General features: G+C 41.3%; 1 protein-coding gene across 1 annotated transcript in view; it reads left to right on the top strand.

Moving 5' to 3' along the window:
• Positions 1–25695, top strand: part of lmbr1 (limb development membrane protein 1) — a 251981-nt gene extending 226286 nt beyond the window's left edge. The window contains exons 16-17 of the mRNA XM_078537206.1: positions 21494–21655; positions 24627–25695. Of these exons, the coding sequence (XP_078393332.1) occupies positions 21494–21655; positions 24627–24712 (248 nt within the window). The 3' untranslated portion in view covers positions 24713–25695. The remainder of the gene's footprint in view (positions 1–21493; positions 21656–24626) is intronic.

Below are 25695 nucleotides of genomic sequence, written 5' to 3'. Positions count from 1 at the left end.
AACTCCTATTGGCTGGAAACTCTGCACACAGCTTCCAATCCTGCTGAAGAAACTAATTCCAGGGTTGATAACCAAAGATTACCAGGACATCCAAGCAAGAGAGCAGTCCTACAGGCGGAAGCAGGTTTCCACCTATACCGCACCAGACACTTGCCACAACGACAAAAGAACGAAAGATCTGCATTAAAGACCGCGAGAGAGAGAGGATACTATCATCGGGAAGGACAGTGATCAATCTCAGTCCTACCTGGTTGGCACCCCACAGGGTACAGTCAGGAGAAACAGGAGGAGTTTCCTCCTCATCCCTAGACCGTCTGTTCCCACAGTACATTGGAGAGACATCGAGGAAGATACCCAAATGCCAGAACAACCTCCAAATCAACAGAGATAACAGAATTTACCACTACTCCGAAAGTAGTGCGAACAAGATGTGGAAGGGCTAAAAGGCCTCCAGACCGCCTGAACCTATGAACTCAAACTTGAAGGGGGAAGATGGGATAGCAGTAATGATGTAAATACATGGGGTAAACTAGAATAACTTGAAATACATTGGATAAAGACTTGGGGGGAGGTGTGGTATAAGGGTCTGGCACATGAAGGGTTAGTGTGGGACTGAGTACAGTACTGCCCACACAGTGATGTAAGAGAACACCTAGGAGTCAGTCTAGCATTGGAAAGAGCCGTGTATACAAGAAAGCATTGAGACAGCTCCTAGATTGAGCCCTTTACTATATATATATATATATATATATATATGTACATAGTTCTTGTTAATAAATACATACAATGAACCTACTTAAGATTATGAAGACTTCATTAAGACCTACTGAACAGTATCCAACACCCTACAACAGGTAGCACCACTATTGATTAAGCTGGCCGAGTCCAAAGGATATAGCTCTAGACCGGGTCTGTGGCAGGTGGTGAGGGAACCGACCAGAGGATAAAACCTACTTGACCTCATCTTCGTCATTCTACATGTCACAGATGCATCTGTACATGACAGTATTGGTAGGAGTGACCACCGTCCAGTCCTTGTGGAGATGAAGTCCTGTCTTCACATTGAGGATACCTTCCATCGCATTGTGTGGCACTACTGCCGTGCTAAATGGGACAGATTTCAAACAGACCTTGCAACACAAAACTGAAAGAATGTTCTGATGAAGAATCATACGGACTCAAAATGTTAACTCTGTCTTCCTCTCCACAGATGCTGTCAGACCTGCTGAGTTTTTCCAGCAATTTTTGTTTTTGTTTCAATTATTTACACAGTCAGTCTCTCTGGGGGTCTCCTACTGTGTGTAGAACGTCTTAGCTCTACAGCTTTTGAAGTTTGCTTTGGAGTCTCCATTACTGAAATCATATGAGCATCAGGTCCTACAGGTACCTATAAATTTGTTTCTTCAACTCTTTCTGGTATAATCGGCCCTTCAAGTACATTTGTACTTAGTTGAGTTCTTTCAACAGGAAATGTTGATTCAGTCTCGAACACTGGTGGAATCACTTCTGGATATTTAGTTTCTCCACTTTGTATGTGATCCACCTGTCGTCTTATTGTTGAATCTTTAATTTTCACATTGTAGGAAAGAGTTCCCATTATAGCACTAACATCACCAAATAACCATGCACGTCCTTCTATCAAACCTTGCACAAATACCTTCTCTCCTACACTAAATGTTCTGTTCTGACTGTGACAATTGTGCCCCATTTTCTGATTTTCTTGCCTTCTTTCTACCTCCTCCCGCCCCTGCCCAAGTACATAATTAGGCTCAGTCTTGATCAGAGATGATGCTTCATCAACAGTTCAGCACCTGTTGTCGAATGAGGGGTAATTTGATAATTGAGAATTCGTGCTAATTTAGTCGCTAACGAATCTCCAGACAATTTCTTCATACCAGATTTGAACGTCTGAACTGCTCCCTTGGCAAGTCCGTTTGAAGAAGGGTGGTATGGAGATGTTTTCACGTGGACAATACCATTGAGGTTTGTAAATCGGTTAAATTCAGCACTCGTGAATACTGTTCCATTATCTGATACTAGCACTTCAGGTAATCCATTTATAGTGAAGCTTTGTCACTGATGATATGGGTGACCTTACTTCATATATATCGATCCATTTTAGATGAGCGTCTATGATAAGGAGAAACATTGTTCCCATAAAAAGTCCGACATAGTCGATGTGTACTTGTACCCATGGTCTTCCTGGCCATTCCCAGGGATGTAATGGGGCTATTGCAGGTAATTTTTGTACTTGGTGGCATACAGCTTCTCACTAGGTTTTCTATTTCTCCATCCATTCCCAGCCACCACATATAGCTACTTGTTATTGCCTTCATTTTGGAAATTCTGGGATGTGCATTAAGTTCAGATAACAGTGGCTTTCAATCTTTTGGAGGAACAATCACACGAGCTCCCCACAATAAAATACCTTCTTAGTTGGTTATCTCGTATCTTCTCTGGCCATACGGCTTCGTTTCAACGGATTCTTGTGTTTGTGACCAACCATGAAGAACTTGATTTCTCACTTCAGATAAGACTGGACCTCGGTTCATCCAATCTTTAATTTGTTTAGCGCATATCGGTGATGAGTCCAGGACATTGAATAATGAGATGTATCCCTGAGGAGTTGGAACATCTTCATCTTTTACCTGCAAGGGTAAACAACTGAATGCATCTGCATTTGCAATATGACTTCCAGGTCTATGAGTAAAAGTATACTCATACGCTGCCAAGATCAAAGCCCATCTTGCTGAGGCTATAGGGGTATAGCCTTGGCTTCACCGAATAGTCCTAATAACGCTTGTGGTCTGTTATGATAGTAAAATTATGACTCTTCACATATTTATGAAGCTTTTTATCACCAAATTGATTGCCAGGCCTTTTTCAATTTGTGAGTACTTTTGCTCTGCTACTATAGGTTCTTGACACAACCTATAGGTTGTTCTGATCCACCATCCATTCGATGGGAAAGCACTGCTCCCACTCCATAAGGTGACGTGTCACAAGTTAATATCAACTCTTTCTATGGATCAAAATGTACTTGAAGTGCAGATGACTGTAACAACTTTTTCACTTTTGTGAAAGCTTCTTGTGGTGTTTGCCGTGATCATCTCTGGTTTTTCTTGAGCAAGTGATACAGTGGTGCCAGTTCTGTCGATAAATTAGGCAAGAAGCATCCATAATAATTGACCATCCCCAAGAATAATTTCAGTTCAGATGTATTCTTTGGTTCTGGGGCTTCTTTAATAGCTTCCACTTTTTCTTCAGTTGAATGTAGGCCTTGTGAATCGACCTTGTGACCTAGGTAAGTTACCTCTTTTGCCTGGAATGTGCACTTTTCCTTTCTCAATCTCACTCCAACCTGCGAAAAATGTTTCAGAACTTTTTCCAAGTTCATCAAATGTTCCTTTTCAGTGAGTCCAGTCACGAGAACGTCATCAAAACAAACTACAACATGGGGCAATTCCTGAGTAAACTTTCCGTGGCCCTTTGGAATATGGTGCAAGCAGAAGATACGCCAAAAGACAAACGGGTATGCTGGTACAATCCCATATGTGTATTTATGGCAACAAACTTCCGGGGTGCCTTCTCTAATTCCGAATGCTGATAGGTGTGACTCAAATCTAACTTCGTGTAAGCCTTTCCACCTGCCAGTTTAGTGTATAAATCCTCAATTTTAGGTATGGGGTGTTTATCCAATTTGCCACTTGATTGACTGCTAATTTATAGTCCCCACATATTCTAATGCTTCGGTCGGGTTTGGGAACAGGCACAGTTGGTGCTGCCCACTCTGAAAATTGTACTGGTTGTATCACTCCCAGCTTTTCTAATCTGTCCAGTTCGGCATCCATCTTATCCCGCATTGCATAAGGTACTGGTCTTGCCTTCATGAATCTTGATGTTGCCCCTGGATCTACATGAATTTTTGCTTGTAGCCCTTCAATTTTTACAAGTTTTTGAAAACTGAGGCATATTTTTGTAGTAGCTGTGAAAGCCCATTAGTTTTTAGTTGGAAGATTTTATTCCATTCCAATTTAATTTCTTTCATCTGAGGAGACTAGGACCCTCACCTGCTACTACCATCAAGGGTAATCTCACTGTTTGACCTTTGTCGTTTACTGGGACTTTACATACGCCCTTGACTTATGTGTCTTCACCTGTTTAAATCTTTAATATTTCTTCTAACTCAGCTTACGTTCTCCATGGTTCAGGTATTGAAAAGTATGCTCACCAGTCACCGTAGTGGTTGCATCAGTATCCACCTCCATTCTGAGAGGCTTCTCATTCACCCTCATGGTTACATAGATAGGCTCCATTCTTCCTTCCTTTAAATTATATAGCGAATAGATATCAGCATCTATTACTTCAGGCTTTTCAACCCTGTTTGACTCATTGGGTTTTTACCTTTGTCTGACGGTCTGCCTCATTCTATCTTTACGATGTCTCATGAGGTGTCCATATCGATGGCAAAAGAAATGTTCAATCTTTTAAAACTGTGTTTCATTACAAGGCTGTCTGCTTCCATCTCTGTTACTATTATGCCATGCTTTTGCTGCTAAGTTTTCCTTTTTAATTTGTCTGCTAGTGGTAGCTGCTTCCTGCTTCAGAACAAATCTTTGCACTTTGGTGCTCTTTTTGGTTGAGGCTCCCCGCCCAACATGGAGGACGGCGCCATTTTGCACTCCTCAAATGGCTTCTGAGTCTCGCACTGCACCTTCCATTGTAAGACCGATTTCCAACGCCTTCTGAAAATCTAGATTTGTTTCAGCCAGCAATCTCTTCTGAACCACAATTTCATTTATACCGCACACCAAATGATCTCTAAGCATATCATTAATAGATGTTTCAAACTCGCAATATTCAGTTAATTGCTTCAGACTTGCCACATAACAAGCAACTGTCTCCCCTGCAGCTCTATTTCTTGAGTTAAATTTAAACCGTTGCATTGTCTCCGACGGCTTGGGCTGGTAATGATGCTTTACAAGGTTCGCTAAATCATCAAAATCTTTGGAACCTGGGGCACTGGGCACCAACAGATTTCGAATTACTCCGTATGTCTTACTCCCACATGAAGACAGAAGGATTGCATACCTCTTCTCCCCTGCAATGTCATTCGCCTGGAAAAAGAACATGAGGCATTCAACATAGTGAATGGCTCCACTCTTCCAAATTGCGGCATGCTCTGAGGAAATTACTTTGATGCTTAGAAGGAAATTTCCTTTTACTTACAACTACTGTGCGAGGTATGGCCCGATTTTCGGTTCTTCTGATTTCCTTTGTTCTTTTTCTCGCTTATTACTTTGTTTTTTCCGTAATTTTTCATGCTTTTACTCTCGTCACCAGCTTGTTGGATCCAGCGCCCTAGGTTTGTTGGGGCTAAAGGATCCGGATTGCACACTTGATTCGGGGTGACCGAGTTGGTACTGAGGCATTGTTAGAATAAACACATGCTGTTTATTTACAAACTAAACTGCAGTTACACTTGTGCTCACAACATAAAACTCTGTCTACTCATCAGTGACTAACTCAAGACTCTCTCGCATAGAGGTAGCCCGCTCTACTCTGCTATTGGATATTAAGATCATGTGACCTCACATTACAATACTTGTCATAAAGGTATATTACATATCAGATTACCACAGGTGGACACTGGTTGGAGTCATATCTAGCAAGACGATGGTTGTGATTGTTGGAGCTGTATCATCTCAGTACCAGGACATCACTGCAGAAGTTCCTCAGGGTAGTATCCCAGATGCAATCATGTTCAGCTGCTTCATCAATGACCTTCGCTCCATCAAAAGGTTAGAAGTGGATGTTTGCTGATGATTGCACAATGTTCAGCACCATTTGCGACTCTTTGGAAGCTGATATGCCCATGCCCATATGCAGCAAGACCTGGACAACATTCAGGCTTGAGCTGATAAGTGGCAAGTTACATTCACGTCATGCCAGGCAAGTTACATTTAGGCAAGTGCCAGGCAATGACCATCTCCAACAAGAGAGAATCCAACCATCTCCCCTTGACTTCAATGGATTACCATTGCTGAATCCACCATTATCAACATTCTGGGGGTTACCATTGACCAGAAACTGACCTGGAGCAGCCATATAAATACTGTGGCTACAAGAGCAAATCAGAGGCTGGGAATTCTCACTACCTGACTCCCCAAAGCCTGTCCACCATTTACAAGGCACACGTCAGGAGTGTGATGGAATACTCTCCACTTGCCTGGCTGAGTGCAGCTCCAACAACATTCAAGAAGCTCACTCAACACCATCATGGACAAAGCAGCTGCTTGATTGGCACCCCATCCACCATCTTTAACATTCACTCCCTCCACTCAGTGGCAGCAGTGTGTACCATCTACAAGATACACTGCAGCAGCTTACCAAGGCTCCTTTGAGAGCACGTTCCAAACCTGTGACCTATGCCACCAAGAAGGACATGGTTAGCAGATTCAGGGGAACAGAATCCCCCTCTAAGCCACAAACCATCCTAACTTGGAAATATATCGCCATTCCTTCACTGTTGCTGGGTCAAAATCCTGGAACTCCTTAACACCACTGTGGGTATACCTACACCACAAGGGCTGCAGTGGTTCAAGAAGGCAGCTCACCACCACCTTTTTGAGGGCAATTAGGGATAGGCAATAAATGCTGGCCTACTCAGTGATGCCCACGCCACGTGAAAGAATAAATAAAAAACCTTCGGCTTGACCTAGTTGCTTTATAAGTCATAGACTCCACCTAATCTAGCTAGCAAAACTAGTTTTCTCCAGCTCTTCGTTTCATACATGTATCAGTTGTAACTTGCACCCATTATGATTTACATTCCCTGCTTAAGGGGGGAGTTTTCATTCATCTTTCAGGTTCCCTTCATTCTAAAATGTTTATGAAAGAAAGCTTGGACTCAACTGCATTGATGTGGGATCAGATATATTTTATGGCTGCTCTAATAGCTGAGACCCTGCCAAATTTATCATCCAGAACAGGTGCCTTTCAAGACTTTGGATGAGCCAAGGTAGTTAGATAGTTTCCCTCAACTGCCTGTGAATCTCTTGGCAGAAACTACTTTTGTATGCATTTGCTATATTTGCTTGTGAAGGACAGTTGAAGGGACAATAAGCCTGGTATCATGTGCTAACTGAGAGACAGCACCTTTTAATACAAATAAAGGACTATGTCTTTGGAGCCACCATTTAATTGGGATAGTTTAGGAAAGGAATGGTACAGAATGCTAAGTTTCCTTCCTCATTTAATGGATTGGCATCCAGAAAAGCTTCCACTTTAAAACAAAATATTAAAGAAAAGCAATGTGGTTCTTGTTGGCAGAATATTTTTTCCCAATTATTATTATCCCAGGCATTCTTTGCGGGCAATTTTGTATTTCAGGACTTACTTCATTAAGATTTCACATGTCAACTATTATAGCTTCACATTCTTATCTGTGTGAGAAGGCCAGTAGTTTTCAGGTTTGTGAGAGCTGCCGAGTTTAACCTTTCACTCATCCCATTATACCAGTAAGAACTTGAAGCTTGTTTTTTATCTGGCCAATTTGAACACATTTCGGGTGTACCCTTAATTTTATGAATTTGAATATACTTGTGCTTCACCCAGAGTTGAGAATTGACAAGGTATGTAAAGTCTATTCTATCCCATGGAATAATACTCAAGAGTTGTTAAACTATCTGCAAGCCAGCTTGATTTTTTAAAAGTAATTTTGTTTGGATTTGAGGCCTCAGGATGATTTGCGTTCTGGTAATCCGGCTTTCCTTATACTACTTTGGTGCAGTACATTTGTGTGCAAAAGTTGAAAGAATTGGAGTGTGTGCTGGCTTATCTAGAATCAGAATTGTCAGCCTTGTTCCTTGAAGGCTGTTCAGACTTTATATATAAAGCTTCCTACCTTTTAGCTAAATGGAGTAGCTGATTGCATATTGCTGTAATAGCTCCATTAGGGAATTGAGGAGAAAATTCTTTACCCAGATAGTGATTAGAGTGTGGAATTCGATACCACAGGGAGTAGTTCAGGTGAATAGCATAGATATATTGGCTAAGATCTTCCATTCTCCGGATTGTTGTAAACTGGACATACGGCCCATGATATGCGTCAGGATCCCATGGAAGTCCCGACATGCTGACTTCCGTGGGAATTGCTTGCGAAGTTCGAACTTCAGATGGGTAATTTCCCCTGCTCCCCAGGACCTCCGCGAAAGCCTCTGACTCTGAGTGACCCATCCCACCCTCACTCATCTTTGGCTGCAGTCCCACAATGACCCTGGGCCTCTGTTGGATGCATTGCCACCAGCAACCACTGCTCCTGCTTCACTGGCAGCAATGGTGAGCTGCCAGCTCCTGGGTGGCAATTCTTGCAGGCGGGACTTCCACCGCCAGGGACTTCAATCGTGGGGAAGGCCTGCCACTGGCCACTTAAGTGCCTGAAGGGCACTTGAATTCCATTGGCTTCTCTCACACAAATCATTGGGTGTTCCCTGCCGGTTCTCCAGCCGATGGGTGAGACCCCCATTGACCTGAGAAAATCCCAGCCATAATTTGTTAAGGATTAGAAAGATGCACAAATATCTTAAGTATATAGTTAGAAAATTCAACTGTTTTGAAACAAAATGTCACCTTTATTTCAAGAGCTGGAATAAATTGTTGGCAATAGATACCTTTACATAGTGAAGACTTTTGATCCTTCTCATGCTCTAATAAGTAGCTATTGCTATATAAATTTTTTTTAAAATGTGAAATGGGGTAAGCTTTCTGAAATGCAATCATCTATGCACACACTTGTCTAACAAAATGGGCATTCTTCACTCATCAATGTGCTCTAAAAAATATGTTTGTCTTGATCTTTTGGTGCTGCATTTAACATTTGCTTTAGAGTTTTATATTGAGTTCAAGTCCCAGCAGCAGCTAACACTGCAAGCCACTTATAAATAGCATCTCTTCTTAGCCTATGTGCTTGATGGGCTGCCAGAAAACTGACAGTTTACTCTGTTATGTACTGAGCTTTCAGTTACTTGCTCAGCAACCTGCAAAACAAAGCATCATGGCCACAGAGATAAAAGCAAAGTATTGTAGATGTTGGAAATCTGAAAGAAATACAAAGGCCAGGAATTTCCAGTCCCACCCGCCCCGGGAGTCATCACGGGTGAGACGGAAAATTTGATAGACCAACAAAAGGTATGTTGGCTTCAGGCTGGATCAGCAAATCCTGCCCATAGTGCTGGAAATACTCAGTAGGCCTGGCAGCATCTGTGGAGAGAGCAATAGAGTTAACGTTTTGAGTTGAATATTACTCCTCTTCAGACTGAGGAAGGTAGAAATGGGGAACAGAGTTTTCATTCTCTTTTTTTTTTGCCATGTGCCGTTCTTAACCTTGATTTTCATGTTTTTCTTTTGGACACTCCTGATTTTGGCATCTGTCCATCTCGGGAGACGATGGACTGTGCCCAGGGTGTATGTCACTTTCGGCTTTCAGACAAGGCTGTTCATGTTCTGCTATTCACACTCACTCTGGACAAATGCTTTGTTTCTTTACTACAACCTTCTTTCTTTGTCTTTTGTTTCATGACAACTTTGTCATTTAATCTCTCCCCCCTTTTAATGACAAAACTCAACACATATCATCCTTAAACATAGCATTAAAATGCTTTTATTAAGCCTTTCCCCCCTCTCCATTTGTGATCAATTTAACCCTTCGATATTGTATGATAGCTACACAATGGTAAAATACTTAGCACTAGTGCAAAAGTACATTTTAAAATAGCCCACAAAGCACTGAAATAACAAACCTGTTCTGCGCTTATATATAATATATGCATATAGAATCAAGCCCCTTTGTTGCTTGCATGTCGCTGAGTGAACTTTCAGACATGTTAGCTGCATCTGAATGATTTTCAGAATCTTGTTTCATGAGGAATTTTTGCAAGCATTTCCAGTTGAGATGCATTCTTGCAAATATACTTAAATAACTTCAAAATTAAGAAAAATGTATTTTGTGATCTACATTACATTCAGACATATATGAATTAGGAGCAGTAGTATTCCATTCAGCCCCTCGAACCTGCTTTGCCATTTGATAAGATCATGGCTGATCTGATTGTGGCCTTAACTCCACTTTCCTGCCTATCCCTGAGACCCTTTGACTCCCTTGTTGTCAAGAACCTATCTAATTCCTCCTTAAAGATATTCAGTAACCTTGCCTCCGCCGCTCTCTAGGGTAAAGTATACCACAGGCTCATGACCCTTTGAGAAAAAAATTCCCCTCTTCATCTTAAATGGGAGACCCCTTATTTTTAAACTGTGCCCCCTAGTTCTAGCCTCTGCCACAAGGGGAAACATCATCTCCATATCCACCCTGTCAATTACCTTCAGGATCTTATGTTTCAATAAGATCACCTCTCATTCTTCTAAACTCCAACCTACTCAGTCTTTCTTCATAAGATAACCTCTTCATCCCAGGAATCAGTTGAGTGAACCTTCTCTGAACAGCTTCTAATGCGATTATGTCCCTCCTTAAATAAGGATACCAAAACTGTACACAGTACTCTAGATGTGGTCTCACCAATGTCTTGTATAACTGTAACAAAGCTTCTCTTTTTATATTCCATTCCCCTTGCAATAAATTACAATATTCCATTTTCCCTCCTAATCACTTGCTGTACTTATATATTAACTTTTTGTGTTTCATGTAACAGGACATCCAGATCCCCCTGTACCAGAGTATTTCAATCTCCCTCCATTTAAATAATGTATTGCTTTTCTATTCTTCCTGCCAAAGTGGACAAGTTCAGGATGTGGAGGCATTAGAGAGGGTGCAGAAAAGATTCAAAGAACAAAGAACAAAAAAAAGTACAGCACAGGAACAGGCCCTTCGGCCCTCCAAGCCTGCGCCGATCATATTGCCTGTCAAACTAAAACATTTTGCACTTCCGGGTCCGTATCCCTCTATTCCCATCCTATTCATGTATTTGTCAAGCTGCCTCTTAAACACCACTGTCGTACCTGCTTCCTCCACCACCTCTGGCAGCGAATTCTGTCCATGCCACTCATAATTTTGTAAACTTCTATCAAGTCGCTCCTCAATCTCCGTCGCTCTAGTGAGAACAATCCGAGTTTCTCCAACCTCTCTCATAGCTAATAACCTCCAGACCAGGCAGCACCCTGGTAAACCTCCTCTGTACCCTCTCCAACGCCTCCTTATCCTTCTGGTAATGTGGCGACCAGAATTGCACGCAATATTCCAAGTGTGGCCTAACCAAGGTTCTATACAGCTGCAGCATGACTTCCCAATTTTTATACTCAATACCCCTGCCAATGAAGGCAAGCATGCCATATGCCTTCCTGACTACCTTATCCACCTGCGTTGTCACTTTCAGTAACCTGTGGATCTGCCATTTGGGTTCTGCCATTTACTGTATAATTCCTACCTGTATTAGACTGCCTCTCACTAATACGCCCATTTGCTTCCAAATAGTAGTAAATCTTGTCACGAAGAATCTTCTCCAATAATTTCCCTACCACTGACGTAAGGCTCACCGGCCTGTAATTTCCTGGATTATCCCTGCTACCCTTCTTAAACAATGGAACAACAATGGCCATTCTCCAGTCCTCTGGGACCTCACCCGTAGCCAGTGAGGATACAAAGATTTCTGTCAAGGCCCCAGCAATCTCCTCCCTTGCCTCCCTTAGCACTGGGGTAGATCCCATCTGGCTCTGGGGACTTATCCACTTTAATATTCTTCAAGATGCCTAACACCTCTTTTTTGATCTCAACATGATCCAGGCTATCATCACACTCTTCCCTAGACAAATCGACCACTAAGTCGCTTTGGTGAATACTGATGAGAAGTACTCATTTAGTATCTCTTCCATTTCTTCTCGCTCCACACACAGATTCCCATCTCTGTCCCTGAGTGGGCCAACCCTTTCCCTGACTACCCTCTTGCTTTTTAAAAATGTATAAAAGGCCTTGGGATTTTCCTTAATCCTAGTTGCCAATGACTTTTCATGACCCCTTTTAGCCCTCCTGACTCCTTGCTTAAGTTTCTTCCTACTTTCTTTATATTCTCCACGGGCTTCATCTGTTCCCAGCCTTCTAGCCCTTACGAATGCTTCCCTTTTCTTTTTAACTGATCTCACAATATCCTTTGTTATCCAAGGTTCCTGAAACTTGCCATACTTATCCTTCATCCTAGCAGGAACATGCCGGTCCTGAATTCTTATCAACTGACGTTTGAAAGCCCCCCACATGTCAGATTGCCCTCAAACACCTGCCTCCAGTCTAGATTCCTCAGTTCATGCCTAATATTGTTATAATTAGCCTTCCCCCAATTAAGCACCTTAACCCGAGGACTCCTGTTATCCTTATCCACCAGTACCTTGAAACTTACTGAATTATGGTCACTTTTCCCAAAATGCTCCCCTACTGAAACTTCGACCACCTGGCTGGGTTCATTCCCTAATACCAGGTCCAGTATTGCCCCTTCCCTAGTTGGACTATCTACATGTTGTCTCAGGAAGCCCTCCTGGATGCATCTTACAAATTCTGCACCATCCAAACCCCTAGTACTAAGTGATTCCCAGTCAATATAGGGAAAGTTAAAATCAACCACCACAACAACCCTATTGCTTTTACATCTTTCCAAAATCTGCCTACATAACTTTCCTCAATCTCCCGCTGGCAATTGGAAGGCCTATAGTAAACCCCCAACATTGTGACTGCACCCTTCCTATTCCGGAGCTCTACCCATATTGCCTCGCTGCATGAGCCCTCCGAGGTATCCTCCTGTCGTACAGCTGTGATATTTTCCTTAAGCAGCAGTGCAACTCCCCCACCTCTTCTACATCCTTCATGAGAATGGTTCCTGGAATGAGGTACTCCAGTTACTGAAGATAGATTGGAGAAGTTAGGACTGTTTTCCTCCGAGAAAACAAGGTTGAGAGGACATTTGAGGGAAGTATTCAAAATCATGAGGGGTCCGGACAGAGTTGATAGGCAGAAACTACTCCCACTTGTGAAAGGATCGAGAATGAGAGGGCACAGATTTAAAGTAAATAGTAAAAGAAAAATCATATGAGGAGAAACTTTTTGCACAGTGAGTGGTCAGGGTTTGGAATGCACTGCCTGAGAGTGTGGTAGAGGCAGATTCAAAAGGGAATTGGACTTTTCTCTGAAAAGGAAGAATGTGCAGCGTTATGAGGAGAAGGCGGGGGAATGGTACTAGGTGAGTTACTCATTTAGACAGCCCGTGCAGACACGATGGGCCAAATGGCCGCCTCCTGCGCTTTAACAATTCTGTGAATCAGCGATATTGTTAGGCAAATGCTGAAATACTTGAAAGTTTGCAGCAACTAGCCTTTTTCCTCATCCAAGGATGATGAAGAATACGTGTTACAGGTGATTTAAAAAATTAGGTTTTTGAATGGAAGGAGAAGATTGAACAGGAATTCCATGAATGTGTAGCAAATGTGTTTTTAATTCAATTGAAAATCTATCCTTGATATATTTGAATCTATATATAGTTAGGTCATTGGACCTCAGTATTCCAATAAACATATCAAATGACAACATATTTTCTTACTGGCTTTGTTCAACAGAGCCATATTTATTTTTTATTTGACATGAGTTAAAGCTAAGCAAATTAATAGATCTGTGAACTGGAGACCTTTCATTTTACATCTGTTATTGTTGTAGATGTAGGAGAATGAACTTTTCAGAGATTTTTGTAGAAACTCTGAATTAGTTGTTCTGTTTTATGAAAGAAGTCTCCCTTAATGTAAAGATAGAGAATTCTGAGAATGTACAGAATATAAGATCTATACCTAACCTGTTAACCTTTCACTTCTATTAAGGTGTTGATGGTACTGCTCATGTCCAGCATATTTTTTTGATAATAATTGTATGACAGCAATCTACGTTGTGAAACCAGCTCAGAAGGAGGCCATTCAGCCTATCGGACCTGCAATGGCTCATTGAAATAGCTATCCATTAGTTCACCTGTATTTCCCCAGAGCCCTATAAATTTTTCCCCTTAGTGTTTATGCGATTCCCTTTTGAAAATTATTATTGGATCTGTTTCCAGGCAGTGCATTCCAGAAAATCATAAGTCAAGTTTAAAAAAAACCTCTTTGACCTCTGGTTCTTTTGTTAATTGCCTGAGGTCTATGTTCTCAGGTTACTGACCCTTCTGTCACTGGAATTTTATCTCCTTATTACTCTGCAAAACCTTCATGATTTTGAACACCCCTATTAAATCTCCCCTTAACTTTCTCTGCTAAGAACAATCCCAACTTCTGCAGTCTCTGCATGTAACAGAAGTTGCTCATGATACATGTTAGTAAATCTCCTCTGCACCCTCTCTAAGGTCTTGACATTTTTTTTTCTTTATTCTTTCATGGGATGTGGCAAGGCCAGCATTTGTTGCCCATCCCAAATTGCCCTTGAATTGAGTGGCTTGCTAGGCCTTTAATCACAGTCACAGTTATGGCGTGCCAAGTGCTTTTTAAAGGATGTGAGGCAACCCACCTCCACCACCCTCCCAGACGTGCATTTCAGACCGTCACCACCTTCTGGGTAAAAAAGTTTTCCCTTACATCCCCCCTGAATCTCCTGCCCCTCACCTTGAACTTATGTCCCCTCGCGACTGACCATTCAACTAAGGGGAACAGCTGCTCCCTATCCACCCTGTCCATGCCCCTCATAATCTCGATCAGGTCGCCCCTCAGTCTTCTCTGCTCCAACGAAAACAACCCAAGTCTATCCAACCTCTCCTCATAACTTAAATGTTTCATCCCAGGCAACATCCTGGTGAATCTCCTCTGCACCCCCTCCAGTGCAATCACAATTGAATTTAAATTCAATTACTAAATCTGAGATTGAAAGCTAGTCTCAGTAATGATGACCATGACTCTATCATCAATTGTTGTAAAAACCCATCTGGTTCATTAATGTCTTTTAAGGAAGGAACTCTGCCATCTTTACCTGGTCTGGCCTACAAACAATGTGGTTGACTCTTAACTGCTCTATGAAATGGCCTAGCAAGCCACTCAGCTCAAAGACAGTTAGCTAGCTTTCTCTCATTTTCTAATTTCTAGAGGGCAATTAAACGTCAGGGGCATTACTGTGGGTCTGGAGCCAGACCAGGTAAGGATGGCAGATTTCCTTCCCTAAAGGACATTACGACAATCAATGATAGTTTCATGGTCACCATCACTAACCCCTTTATATTCCAGATTTATTAACTGAACCCATGTTCCCAGAGCATTAGCCTGGGCATCTGGATCACTAGTCTAGTCACATTACCACTACACCACTGCCTCATCCTTTCTAATGTGATGCCTAGAATTGGACAAATACTCCAGCTAGGGCCTAACCGGTGACTCATAAAGATTTAGCATAACTTCTTCGCTTTTGTACTCTATGCCTCTGTTTATAAAGCCAGGGATCTTGTATGTTTTTTTTAAACTGTCTTCTCAACTCATCCTGCAACCTTCAAAGCTTTGTGTACATAGACCCCTAGGTTTCTCTGTTCTTGCAGTTGCCTTAGAATTGTAGCATTTAGTTTATGTTGCCTCTCCTCATAATTCCTACGTAAGTGCCTCACTTCACACTTCTCTGTGCTAACTTTGAAATCATTCCCAAGACCAGGCCACAAATTAAAAAGCAGAATCAGCATGGATTTATGAAAGGGAAAACATGTTAGACAAATCTTAGTTTTTTGAGGGTGTAACTAGCAGGCTAGGTAAGCGAGAGCCATTGGACGTGACCTATTTGGATTTTCAGAAAACATTTGATAGGCTGCCATTCAAGAGGTTGTTACACAAGAGAACCTTCATGGTTTGGGGAAAATTTATTAGCATGAACTGAGGATTAGTTAACAGACAGGAAACAGTGTAGGAATAAACATGCTATTTTCAGGATGGTAGGGTATAACTAGTAGGGTACCACAAAGATCAGTGCTTGTGCCTCAGTTATTTACAATCCATATCAATGACTTAAATGAGGGAACCAACTGTAATGTGTCCAAGTTTGCTGACGATATAAAGCCATGTAGAAAAATAAGCTGTGAGGGAAATGTAAAGGGACTGCAAAGGTGAAGTGATTGGCAAGAAAGTGGTAGTTGGCGTATGACTCGGAAGAATGGAGTAACAGAATTTTATTTGCATGTTAAGAGGCGAGTAAATGCTGGTCTTCAGAAGGATATTGGGTATCCTTCTACATGGATCGCAGGACTTTAACCTGTAGGAACAGTAAGCAATTAGGTAGGAAAATAGCATTTCAGCTTTTATTTCAAGAGGGTTGGAGTTTAAGAATAAGGAAGACTTGTTGCAATTATCTAGGGCTTTGGTGAGATCACACCTGGAGTACCGTGCACAGTTTTGATCTCCTTACTAAGAGAGGATATACTCAACCTTGAAAAGGTGCATCGAATATTCACTAGATTGATTCTTGGGATGAAAGATTGAGAAGAATGGGCCTACATTCTCTGGAGTTTAGAAGAATAGGCTTATATTCTCTGGAGTTTAGAAGAACGAGGGGTGATCTATTGAAATGTATAAAATTCTCAGAGAGCTTGATAGGTTAGATGCCAAAAGGCTGTTTCTCTGGCTGGAGAGTCTAGAACTGGGAGTCATAGCCTTGGCAGAAGGGACAGCCATTTCAGACTGAGAAATTTCTTCCCTCAAAGTGTGGTGAGCCTACTCCAGTGGGCTATGGATGTTTAGTCAATGAATATATTCAAGACTAAGATCGATAAATTTTTGAGCACTGAGGCACTCAAGGGATATGGGGATAAGACAGGAAAGTGGAGTTTATATTGGAGTTCAGCCATGATCTTACTGAAAGTAGAACAGGCTCGAGGAGCTGCATGGCCTACTTCTAGTTTTTGCATTCTTAAAGCAAAAAGACAATTGTCCTACTACTGACCCCAGGGGGACACCACTGTATACTTCCCTCATGTCTGAAAAACAGCAGTTCACCACTGTTCTCTGCTTTCTGTCTCTTAACCAAATTTGTATTTATGCTGCCTCTGCTCTTTTAATCCCATAAGTTTCAGTTTTGCTTAAACCTTTTATATGGTACTTCATCAAAAGCCTCTTGAAGGTCCATATACACAACACCAACCACACTACCTTCATTAACCCTCGTTGTTCCATACTAGAATAATGGTAATTTAGTGCTAATTTGAGGTTATGATAATTAGATCAGGCGATAGAAATTCCAGGATAGATATGAAATAATTAAACTGCCTTTTTGTGTTTCTTTTAAAATAAACTTGTATAATTTAAATCCTGGGCATGATGCATCAATATGTCAGCATTTTTCCAAGAGAATGTACAAGTTTCACAATATCATGGGGAATGAAAAACACTGACAGGAAGGGACAGAAAGTACAAATCTAACTGTAAATCAACCTGAGTCTAGAGATTATAAAAAGGATAAAACTAAAGGCTCTGTATCGGAATGCACAAAGCATTCAAAACAGAACAGATGAACTGAGAGTGCACATAGAAATAAATAAGTACAATTTGATAGCCGCTACAGGAGGACATGGATTGGAACCTGAATATTAAAGGATATAGGACATTTAGGAAGGACAGGAAGTGAGGAAAAGGTGGAGGAATGGCCCTATTAGCTAATGATGGTATTAGGACCATGGAGAGGGATGACCTAAGTTCAGGAAGCCAGGATGTGGAAACATTTGGGTAGAGATGAGAAATGGTAAAGGCAAGAAGTCACTTATGGAAGTCATGTACAGGCCCCCTAATACTGCATGGAGCATAAAGGAAGAAATAAAGGGAGCTTGTCAAAGAGGCATGGCGATAATCATGGGATATTTTAATCTACAAATAGACTGGAAAAGTCAGATGGGATAAGGTAGCCTAGATGAGGCGTTGATAGAATGTTTCTGGGATAGTTTCTCAGAACAGCATGTTCTGGAGCCAACCAGAGAGCATGCAATACTAGACCTGGTATTGTGCAACGAAGTGGGATTAATTAATGATCTCACAGTGAAGGCACCCCGAGGTAGCAGCGACCATAATATGCTTGAATTTTAATTTCAGTTCGAGGGAGAGAAGAGTGGGTTTGAGACTATGTTTTTAAACTTAAATAATGGCAATTATGAGGGCATGAAAGCAGAGCTGGCTAAAGTAAACAGAATTGGCAAAAGGGATAGGTCAATGGAGATGCAGTGGCAAACATTTAAGGGGATATTTCAGAATACATAGAATAGATGCATTCCAACGAGTAAGAAAAAGCCCAAGGGACGGACACACCATCCGTGGTTAACTAGAAAGGTTAAAGGTAGTATTATGACACAGCCGATGGTAAAGGCTGAGTTGTTCAAATCCCAGAGGGAAACTTGAAACAACTGTCATAACCCATTTGTGCAATTTGTATGTTTTGAGATGTAGGCTTTGAAGTCAGCAGTAATAAGACCACTGAGTCTCAAGAGGTTTTATAAAACTAAATTAAACATTTATTAATACAAGAAAGATTGTAAACACATACATACGTCTACAAAATTACTACTATAATAACTACAAAAATCCCCTAATTAACCTGACTCTCAGCAATACCCCCGTTAAGGCAACAGTAAATCTCATAAATTTAAACACCTGGCAAAGCATACCCTGGACAGTCACATTCAAAATGAGTTTTTTTCAACTCTGGGTCCTTTCAGGCAGCAGCTTGAAGCTTCTCATACTTGTTAGATCTTAAAATGCCTCTACCTTACATACAATCTCTTTTCTCCTTTACAGATACAATGGAAAATTTATATTCAAATATATCAGTAGGCTTTTAACTTTACCTCTTCTAACAATAACATCCTTTCATCCCACCAATTTTATTAGTAAGCTGAAAAAAAATAAATACATTGCTTGGCACCTTCTAGCTAGGCGTAAGATTTCACCCGCATTCTTGAATGGTTTCTTTTAACAAATGCAAATTTAAACTTTACCTTCTACCCTCCTAACGTTTACCTAATTAACATCTCAAAACTACTATACATCAAAGCACCCAGACTAGCTGACTTTAATCCATTTAAGACACACGCACACATAGACACAGACCCCACTAGAATTCTATTTTAAAATAATTTCCAATAACATTATAGACATTAATATCTCTTCATGACAGATAGTATCAAACTTAAAGAAAAAATATATAATTGTGCAAAGATGGGTAGAAGGCCAGAAGATTGGACAGAATATAAGGAGCAGCAAAGGATGACTAAAAGATTAATAAGGAGGGAAAAATTAGAGTATGAGAGAAAGCTAGCCAGAAATATAAAAACAGATAGTAAGAGTTTCTATAAATATTTTAAAAAGAAACGAGTTAACAAAGTGAGCATTGGTCCTATAGAAAGTGAGTCTGGAAAACAAGGAAATGGCAGATGAATTGAACAGGTATTTTGCATCAGTCTTCACTAAAGAGGAGACAAGTAACATCCCAGAAAAAGTTTTAAATCAGGAAATGGATGGAGGGAGGAACTCAGGAAAATTACAATCACCAGAGAAGTGGTACTGAATAAATTGTTGGAGCTGTGGACTGACAAGTGCCCAGGTGGACACTGATGGACGTCAACCTAGGATCTTAAAAGAAGTGGCTAGTGAGATAGTTGATGCATTGGTTTTAACTTGGCTTCTTAGATAGCAATCCACATATGTTATTAGTAGCTACCTCAATACGTCTGATGTGAGCTGGAGTCTGATTTTTTTTTAATTCATTCATGGGATGTGGGCATCACTGACTAGGCCAGCTTTTATTGCCCATCCCTAGTTGCCCTTGTTCAGAGGGCATTTCAAAGTCAACCACATTGCTGTGGGTCTGGAATCAGCAGTGCTAATCAGCAATGGTTTCATGGCTGTCATCAGACTTTTAATTCCAGATTTTTATTGAATTCAAATTCCATCTGCCATGCTTGGATTTGAACCCAGGTCTCTGGATTCGTCTAGTGACGATACCACTATGCCATTGCCTCCCCTTAACATTGTAGCTCCTATTATATGCATCAAATGTGAACCTAGCAAGGCTGCACAGCAGATTCTAGGCAGCACAATTTCCATCAACAAACTGTTTGTGTTGAGTTAGCTGATCTCTGCCAGTGCAGTAGTTGGGTGCCATAATTCAATCAATGTCCCTCAGGGTGGAGAAAGAATCACCCAGGTTCCAACACCTCACTGCTTACAAGTAACTGTTGCTGAAAATTGAATGTATGGGGAAAGAAGGCAGAATTGGATTTGGCTGTGATACCATCTACGTTTGACAAGCCTGCTGAAATACAATTTATGATTTGCACCAAAAAAAAACTACTGAATTGAGGGATTAAAAATTTGTTGAATCTTGGGCAGGTGATAGCTCAGTTAAAAGTCTGTGAGATTGAAATATGTCCCTGATGGCAGCTCAAAACAGGCAATATGTTATTAGCCGTCTTTTAAATATCCAGCTCGATATTCTGTCAGCTGGGGCTTATTGCATGCAGCCAAAGTTTGTTCTGTACTATCTCCTTAGACAAATTTTAACCTCTACACCTTGAGCAGAAGACTGGAGAGAAAAAAATTATGTATTGTAGCTAGTGCAATTTGGCTTCTTAGATAGCAATCCACATTTGTGACATCATGGGCAGCATTTTCCCCCCGTTGGGGAGTGGGGGGGTGTTTTGCGGGTCCGGGCACAGCCAATTAAGGCCCCCCAGCCGAGCTGCCTGCCCTGTGCAGGTGGGGGGATTCCCTGAACCAGGAATGAGCTCTTTCGCACATGTGCGCTAAAGACCGCACAGATCTCCCTGAGACAAAGTGCTGCCTCAGGGAGCTCGGCTCAAGTTTGAAAACCTTATTAAAGGGAGAAAAAAATAGTCCGGACATGTCCCCTCATGTGACACTGTCAATTACTTTTATTTAAAAATTTTATACACGTTTTAAATCCCTCATGAAACCTCATCCCGCTGGTGGATGAGGTTTCATGTTTTTTCTGAAAACCAGGGCTCTTTGCCTGCCCGCCAACCTTAAGGTTGGATGGGCAGGTCCACTAGTTGGGTTAATCACTTTTTTTAAAGGTCTTAAGTGGCCGTTGACAGTTCGGCGGGCGCACAGCCGACTCCGGTGCGCACCCGCCAAACTAAAGATCGGAATGAAGCGCGGTGACGTCGGTGCGCACGTCTGATGTCGCCTTGCATCATTTTGCACGCCAACGAGCGAGCCCCGCCCCCACTCGCCAACCGGAAAATGCATCCCCATGAGTCCTTTATGGATTGCTTTGCGTTATCTTGTGAATGATATATATGGCTATTTTTAACCTTCACATGAAATGAAATATTTGACTGCAGGCTAAGTGTTACAAGCATTGCTGTTGGTGTGAGATTTACCTTCTGATATGTGTTTATATATATATTTGTCTTGATGATATGGTAATTATTACGTACCTTGTGTGGAACCTCCTTGATGTTTCTCCTTTCTCTGCCATACTTGTTTTTAACAGGAATCACCAGATTTGACCTACTTGGAGATTTTGGAAGGTTCAACTGGCTTGGCAATTTTTACATTGTCCTCTCATACAATCTGTTATTTGCCGTGGTAACAACTCTGTGCCTGATCCGAAAATTTACATCTGCTGTAAGAGAAGAACTGCTTAAAGCTTTAGGTAAGAGCCAATATCTGTTGACTCTCCTAGATCCAATAATACAAGAACTGTTTCTTTTCTGTACCGCTGATTCTTTTTAAACGCTTGACATTAAACAAAATAGATCCATGTAATACTTATGATGCCGTTGCACTTTCAGCACTGATCTCAGATCATTGTGATAGGTATGAGGTACTGCTGCCAGACCTGGGCCAGGATTTTTCCAATGGCGGGCGGGCTGGGCGGGGGCGGGCATGAAGCCGATCACTGCCCGCGATCGACTCTGCGCCACCATTTTACGCGGGTGGGCCAATTAAGGCCTGCCCAGCGTAATATGCGGCCGGTAGCACTCAGTGCTACCTATGCGAGCGGGGGGAGGAGGGAGAGTCGGGGCCAGCGCTCTTCCGCGCATGCACGGAGCTGCCTCAGGGAGATTGAATGTATATTAAAATCATAGAACCATAGAATATCACAGTGCAGAAGAGGCCCTTCGGCCCATCGAGTCTGCACCGACAATCATGAAAGAAATGATTTAAAAACGTATTTAAACATGTCCCCTCATGTGACTGTGTCACATGAGTGGGAACATATTTTTACATTTATGAAAGATAATTTATTTAGTTAATAAAAGCTTCAGGAAACCTCATCCCGCTCATGGGTGAGGTCTCTTGAAAAACACGAAGGCTGCTTGGGCATTTCACCTGCCTGCCAACCTTAAGGTTGGACGGGCAGTGTTCTCAAGTGGTTCAATTGATTTGTTAATGGCCTTCATAGGACATTTACATTTTGGCGGGTGCTCAGCCGACCCCGGTGTGTGCCCGCTGAATGAATTACCGTGATGGCGCGCGATGACGTCGGGACACACGCCTGACGTCATCGCGCGTCGGCATGTTGGGCTCACCCCTGCACGTCGACCGGAAAATTCTGCCCTTGATTTACACTGCCTGTTATGATCACCTATTACTGCAATTTGCACTAAGGTTGATCACAAAGGATTTCTGCGTTGCTTATGTTAATGTTGGAAGAGAGCAGGACTAATATTTTTTTTTCAAAACATTCAATAAATGAGTTGGAAAATAAGTTTTGAGCTCCATGGGCACTTGTAAAACATGGCTTTGTATATATACTCCACTCAAAACAGAAAATGTTGGGCATACTCAGCAGCTCTGGCAATATCTGGGGAGAGGGAAACAGAATTAACAGCTTAGGTCTGTAAACTTTCCTCAGAACTGAGGAAGGTTAGGAATGTAGTAGGTTTTGAGCAAGTGAAAGCAGAGGAGGGTGGGAACCAAGAGCAAAAAGGAAGATCCACGAGAGGGAGGAGGGCAGGTGAATAGCTGCCATCCAAAAGGAAAGAAATAAGAGAGAAACACAAAAAAAACCAAAGAAAAATGAAACAAAATGGGAGCAGAGGTTACAATCTAAATTGTTGAACTGAACAGTTCTGAAGAAGAGTCATATTAGACTCGAAACATTACCTGTAACTCTGTTTCTGTTTCTTTCCACAGATACTGCCAGATCTGCTTTTTTCCAGCATTTTTGTTTTTATTTCAGATTTCCAGCATCCGCTTTGCTGTTGTGTTGCTGCAGGTGGGGTTTTTGCATCTCCTGGCCGCAGTATTCATGAGAATTAAATACTGGCCTGATTCCTGTTGACCCCAAACTGCTTTATTGTACTTATATTTGTATTTTGCTTTTACTGTTGAATTGAATGTTGAATCCAGAAGGCTGTAACGTCTTTTTCTTTGCTTTCTGATGGCAGCTATTCAGGATCCTGGCATTCACAACCCCCTCTGGACATCTCTTTTATTTCTTTACTTGTCCCTTTATCACTCCCTTTGTTCTTCACTATGACACGTTTTGTCATTTAATTTCTTGTGTCCTCCACCCTATTACAGTCCTTCACTTTTGTTCTTTTTCCCACCATCCCCTCCTTTACTTCCTCAAAACCTATTGCATTTCTAACTTTCCTCAGTTCTGACGAAAGGTCACAGACCTGAAATGTTAACTTTCTTTCTCTCTTCACAGATGCTGCTCGACCTATTGTTAATTTCCAGCATTTTTTGTTTTTATTTCAGATTAGCAGCATCCACAATGTTTTGCTGTTGTGTTGCTGCAGCACACAACAGACCCTGCTGGTGGGGTTTTTGTATCTCCTGGCCTTAGTACTCATGAGAATTAAATACTGGTCCGGTTGACCCAAAACTGCTTTCCATCAACTCAAAAGTCAAATAATAATAGGGCCCTGCTTATATAGATGTTTCTTAAAATATTTTATTCTATTGTAACAAAGAAATATATTCCAATAGGATGCATTGGAGTGATTACAAAACAATTTTATCAAGGAGTTCAAATGCATCTCATGGGCACAAAAGAGCATTCTTAACCCTACAAGTTTTGGATTTGAGAAAAATTGCTAATTTTTTTAATTCAGATATTGAAATGCTGCTGCAGTTCTAAAGAATTGGTTTGCTTAAGGAAATAAAATTTATTTTATTAAGCTATGTTAGATTTTGAGTGCCAATTTCTGCACAGGTCATATATGAATTACCTACGCTGTGCCATCTCTACTGCCTTCGAACATAGTCATTGTGTTCCTTTATCAGAACTTCTCACTTTGCAACTTCCAAAGTTTTGGGAATTCTAGCTGAGCACGCATTTTCCATGAACTTTCAGTAAATTAATACTTTTCCATTTTAGTCTTGTGCATTATGTAAAGATCAAAAGAGAAATAAAAATTACGAAAACATTTTCTTTATTTAACATGTAGCTAAAACAATTGGAACCACTGATTTATGATACTTGTTTATTGTGGTGTGACTTTTTGGAAAACCGTCCCTTTTTAATCCTATTGCCAAAATAATGAACATGATTAGAGCTAACTAATTTTAATAACAATATGCAGATTGAAATGTAGGGGTAACACTTGTGCATCATTGATTAAACTATTTGCTTTGCACAGATATAAACATTTTGTTTTCCTTCTCTCCAGGTCTGAATAGTCTACACCTTTCAAATAGAACGCAAGAGTCAGAGAAGGTCCTGCATTCTGCAAATGGACATCAGAAATCATTCTGAGATTAGAAATCTGGCAACATTACAGGCAACTTTCGGGATGCAAACAGTTCAATCACACGACATTCCACTCCCCACCCCCAGTTCTGCTGGGAGACTTGACAGTCATTTATTTTCAGCTGCCAGTAAGAGTCAGAAAAAGGTTCAGTTGTGGGTAAATGCTGTCTGAGAAATGCACAGGAAGCATATGTCTGGGGCTCATTCCATTTCAACAAGAGTTTGAGGTGCTGCTGAAGGTGCTTAGCTTGGACTATCATGCTGAATTAAGACTAGCTTCTACCGATCACCTGATTATGATTGGGATCCCTTTGGGAGAGATTTAAGTTTTGGAGGGGGCACAGAAAGCAATTGCTTAGTCTGTCACTGAAGCACTGGCCCAGGCTCGCTTCTGGAAAATGTGCTGTCAAGAGAAATTAGTTTGTGATGTCTTGGCATGCAAACATGCTCTTCCGGACAGTTCTGGAATTCTGGCTGTTGCTTACATTGGCATTGTGGAGCTGTTGCCATTCACTGCTTTTGAACTGAATCCCTCATTTTCAATTGAGCCAACCTGGACTCCATCCTAGTGCAGATCATATTCAAATTGCAGTCTGAATGCAACTTTAGCAGAAAGAAAATGTTTGTTGGCTAACCTCTCCCATGGCATTATGATGAATCTGTTTTCAATCTTCTGTTGTAAAACAAAAATTAAATTGGCGTACTTCATTGGTGAATAAAATCCTGGATTAGTGCAGCTATAAGGCGAATGTCTCCTTCATAGCAGCAACTGGAAGCCAGTGCACTTGCTATTTCCCCACACAATCCAGTTGCCAGTAATGAATTGATCTGCACGTTGGCAAACCCCATCCTAGCAGGTGGCCGCTTCATGAAGTTTGGAAAAACAAATTGCAGTGAAATTGCTACCTGTTTTTTCCATTCTGCTTTACTGGTTGTAGAGACTGGGAATTTATATCCAACCATTATAAGTATCAGTCTTATGTTTATAA

This window comes from Cetorhinus maximus, chromosome 3, assembly GCF_964194155.1.
Source record: "Cetorhinus maximus chromosome 3, sCetMax3.hap1.1, whole genome shotgun sequence".
NCBI lineage: Eukaryota > Metazoa > Chordata > Chondrichthyes > Lamniformes > Cetorhinidae > Cetorhinus > Cetorhinus maximus.
The sequence above is the reverse complement of the archived record's forward strand: the minus strand, read 5'-3'. Positions and strand labels throughout refer to the sequence as shown.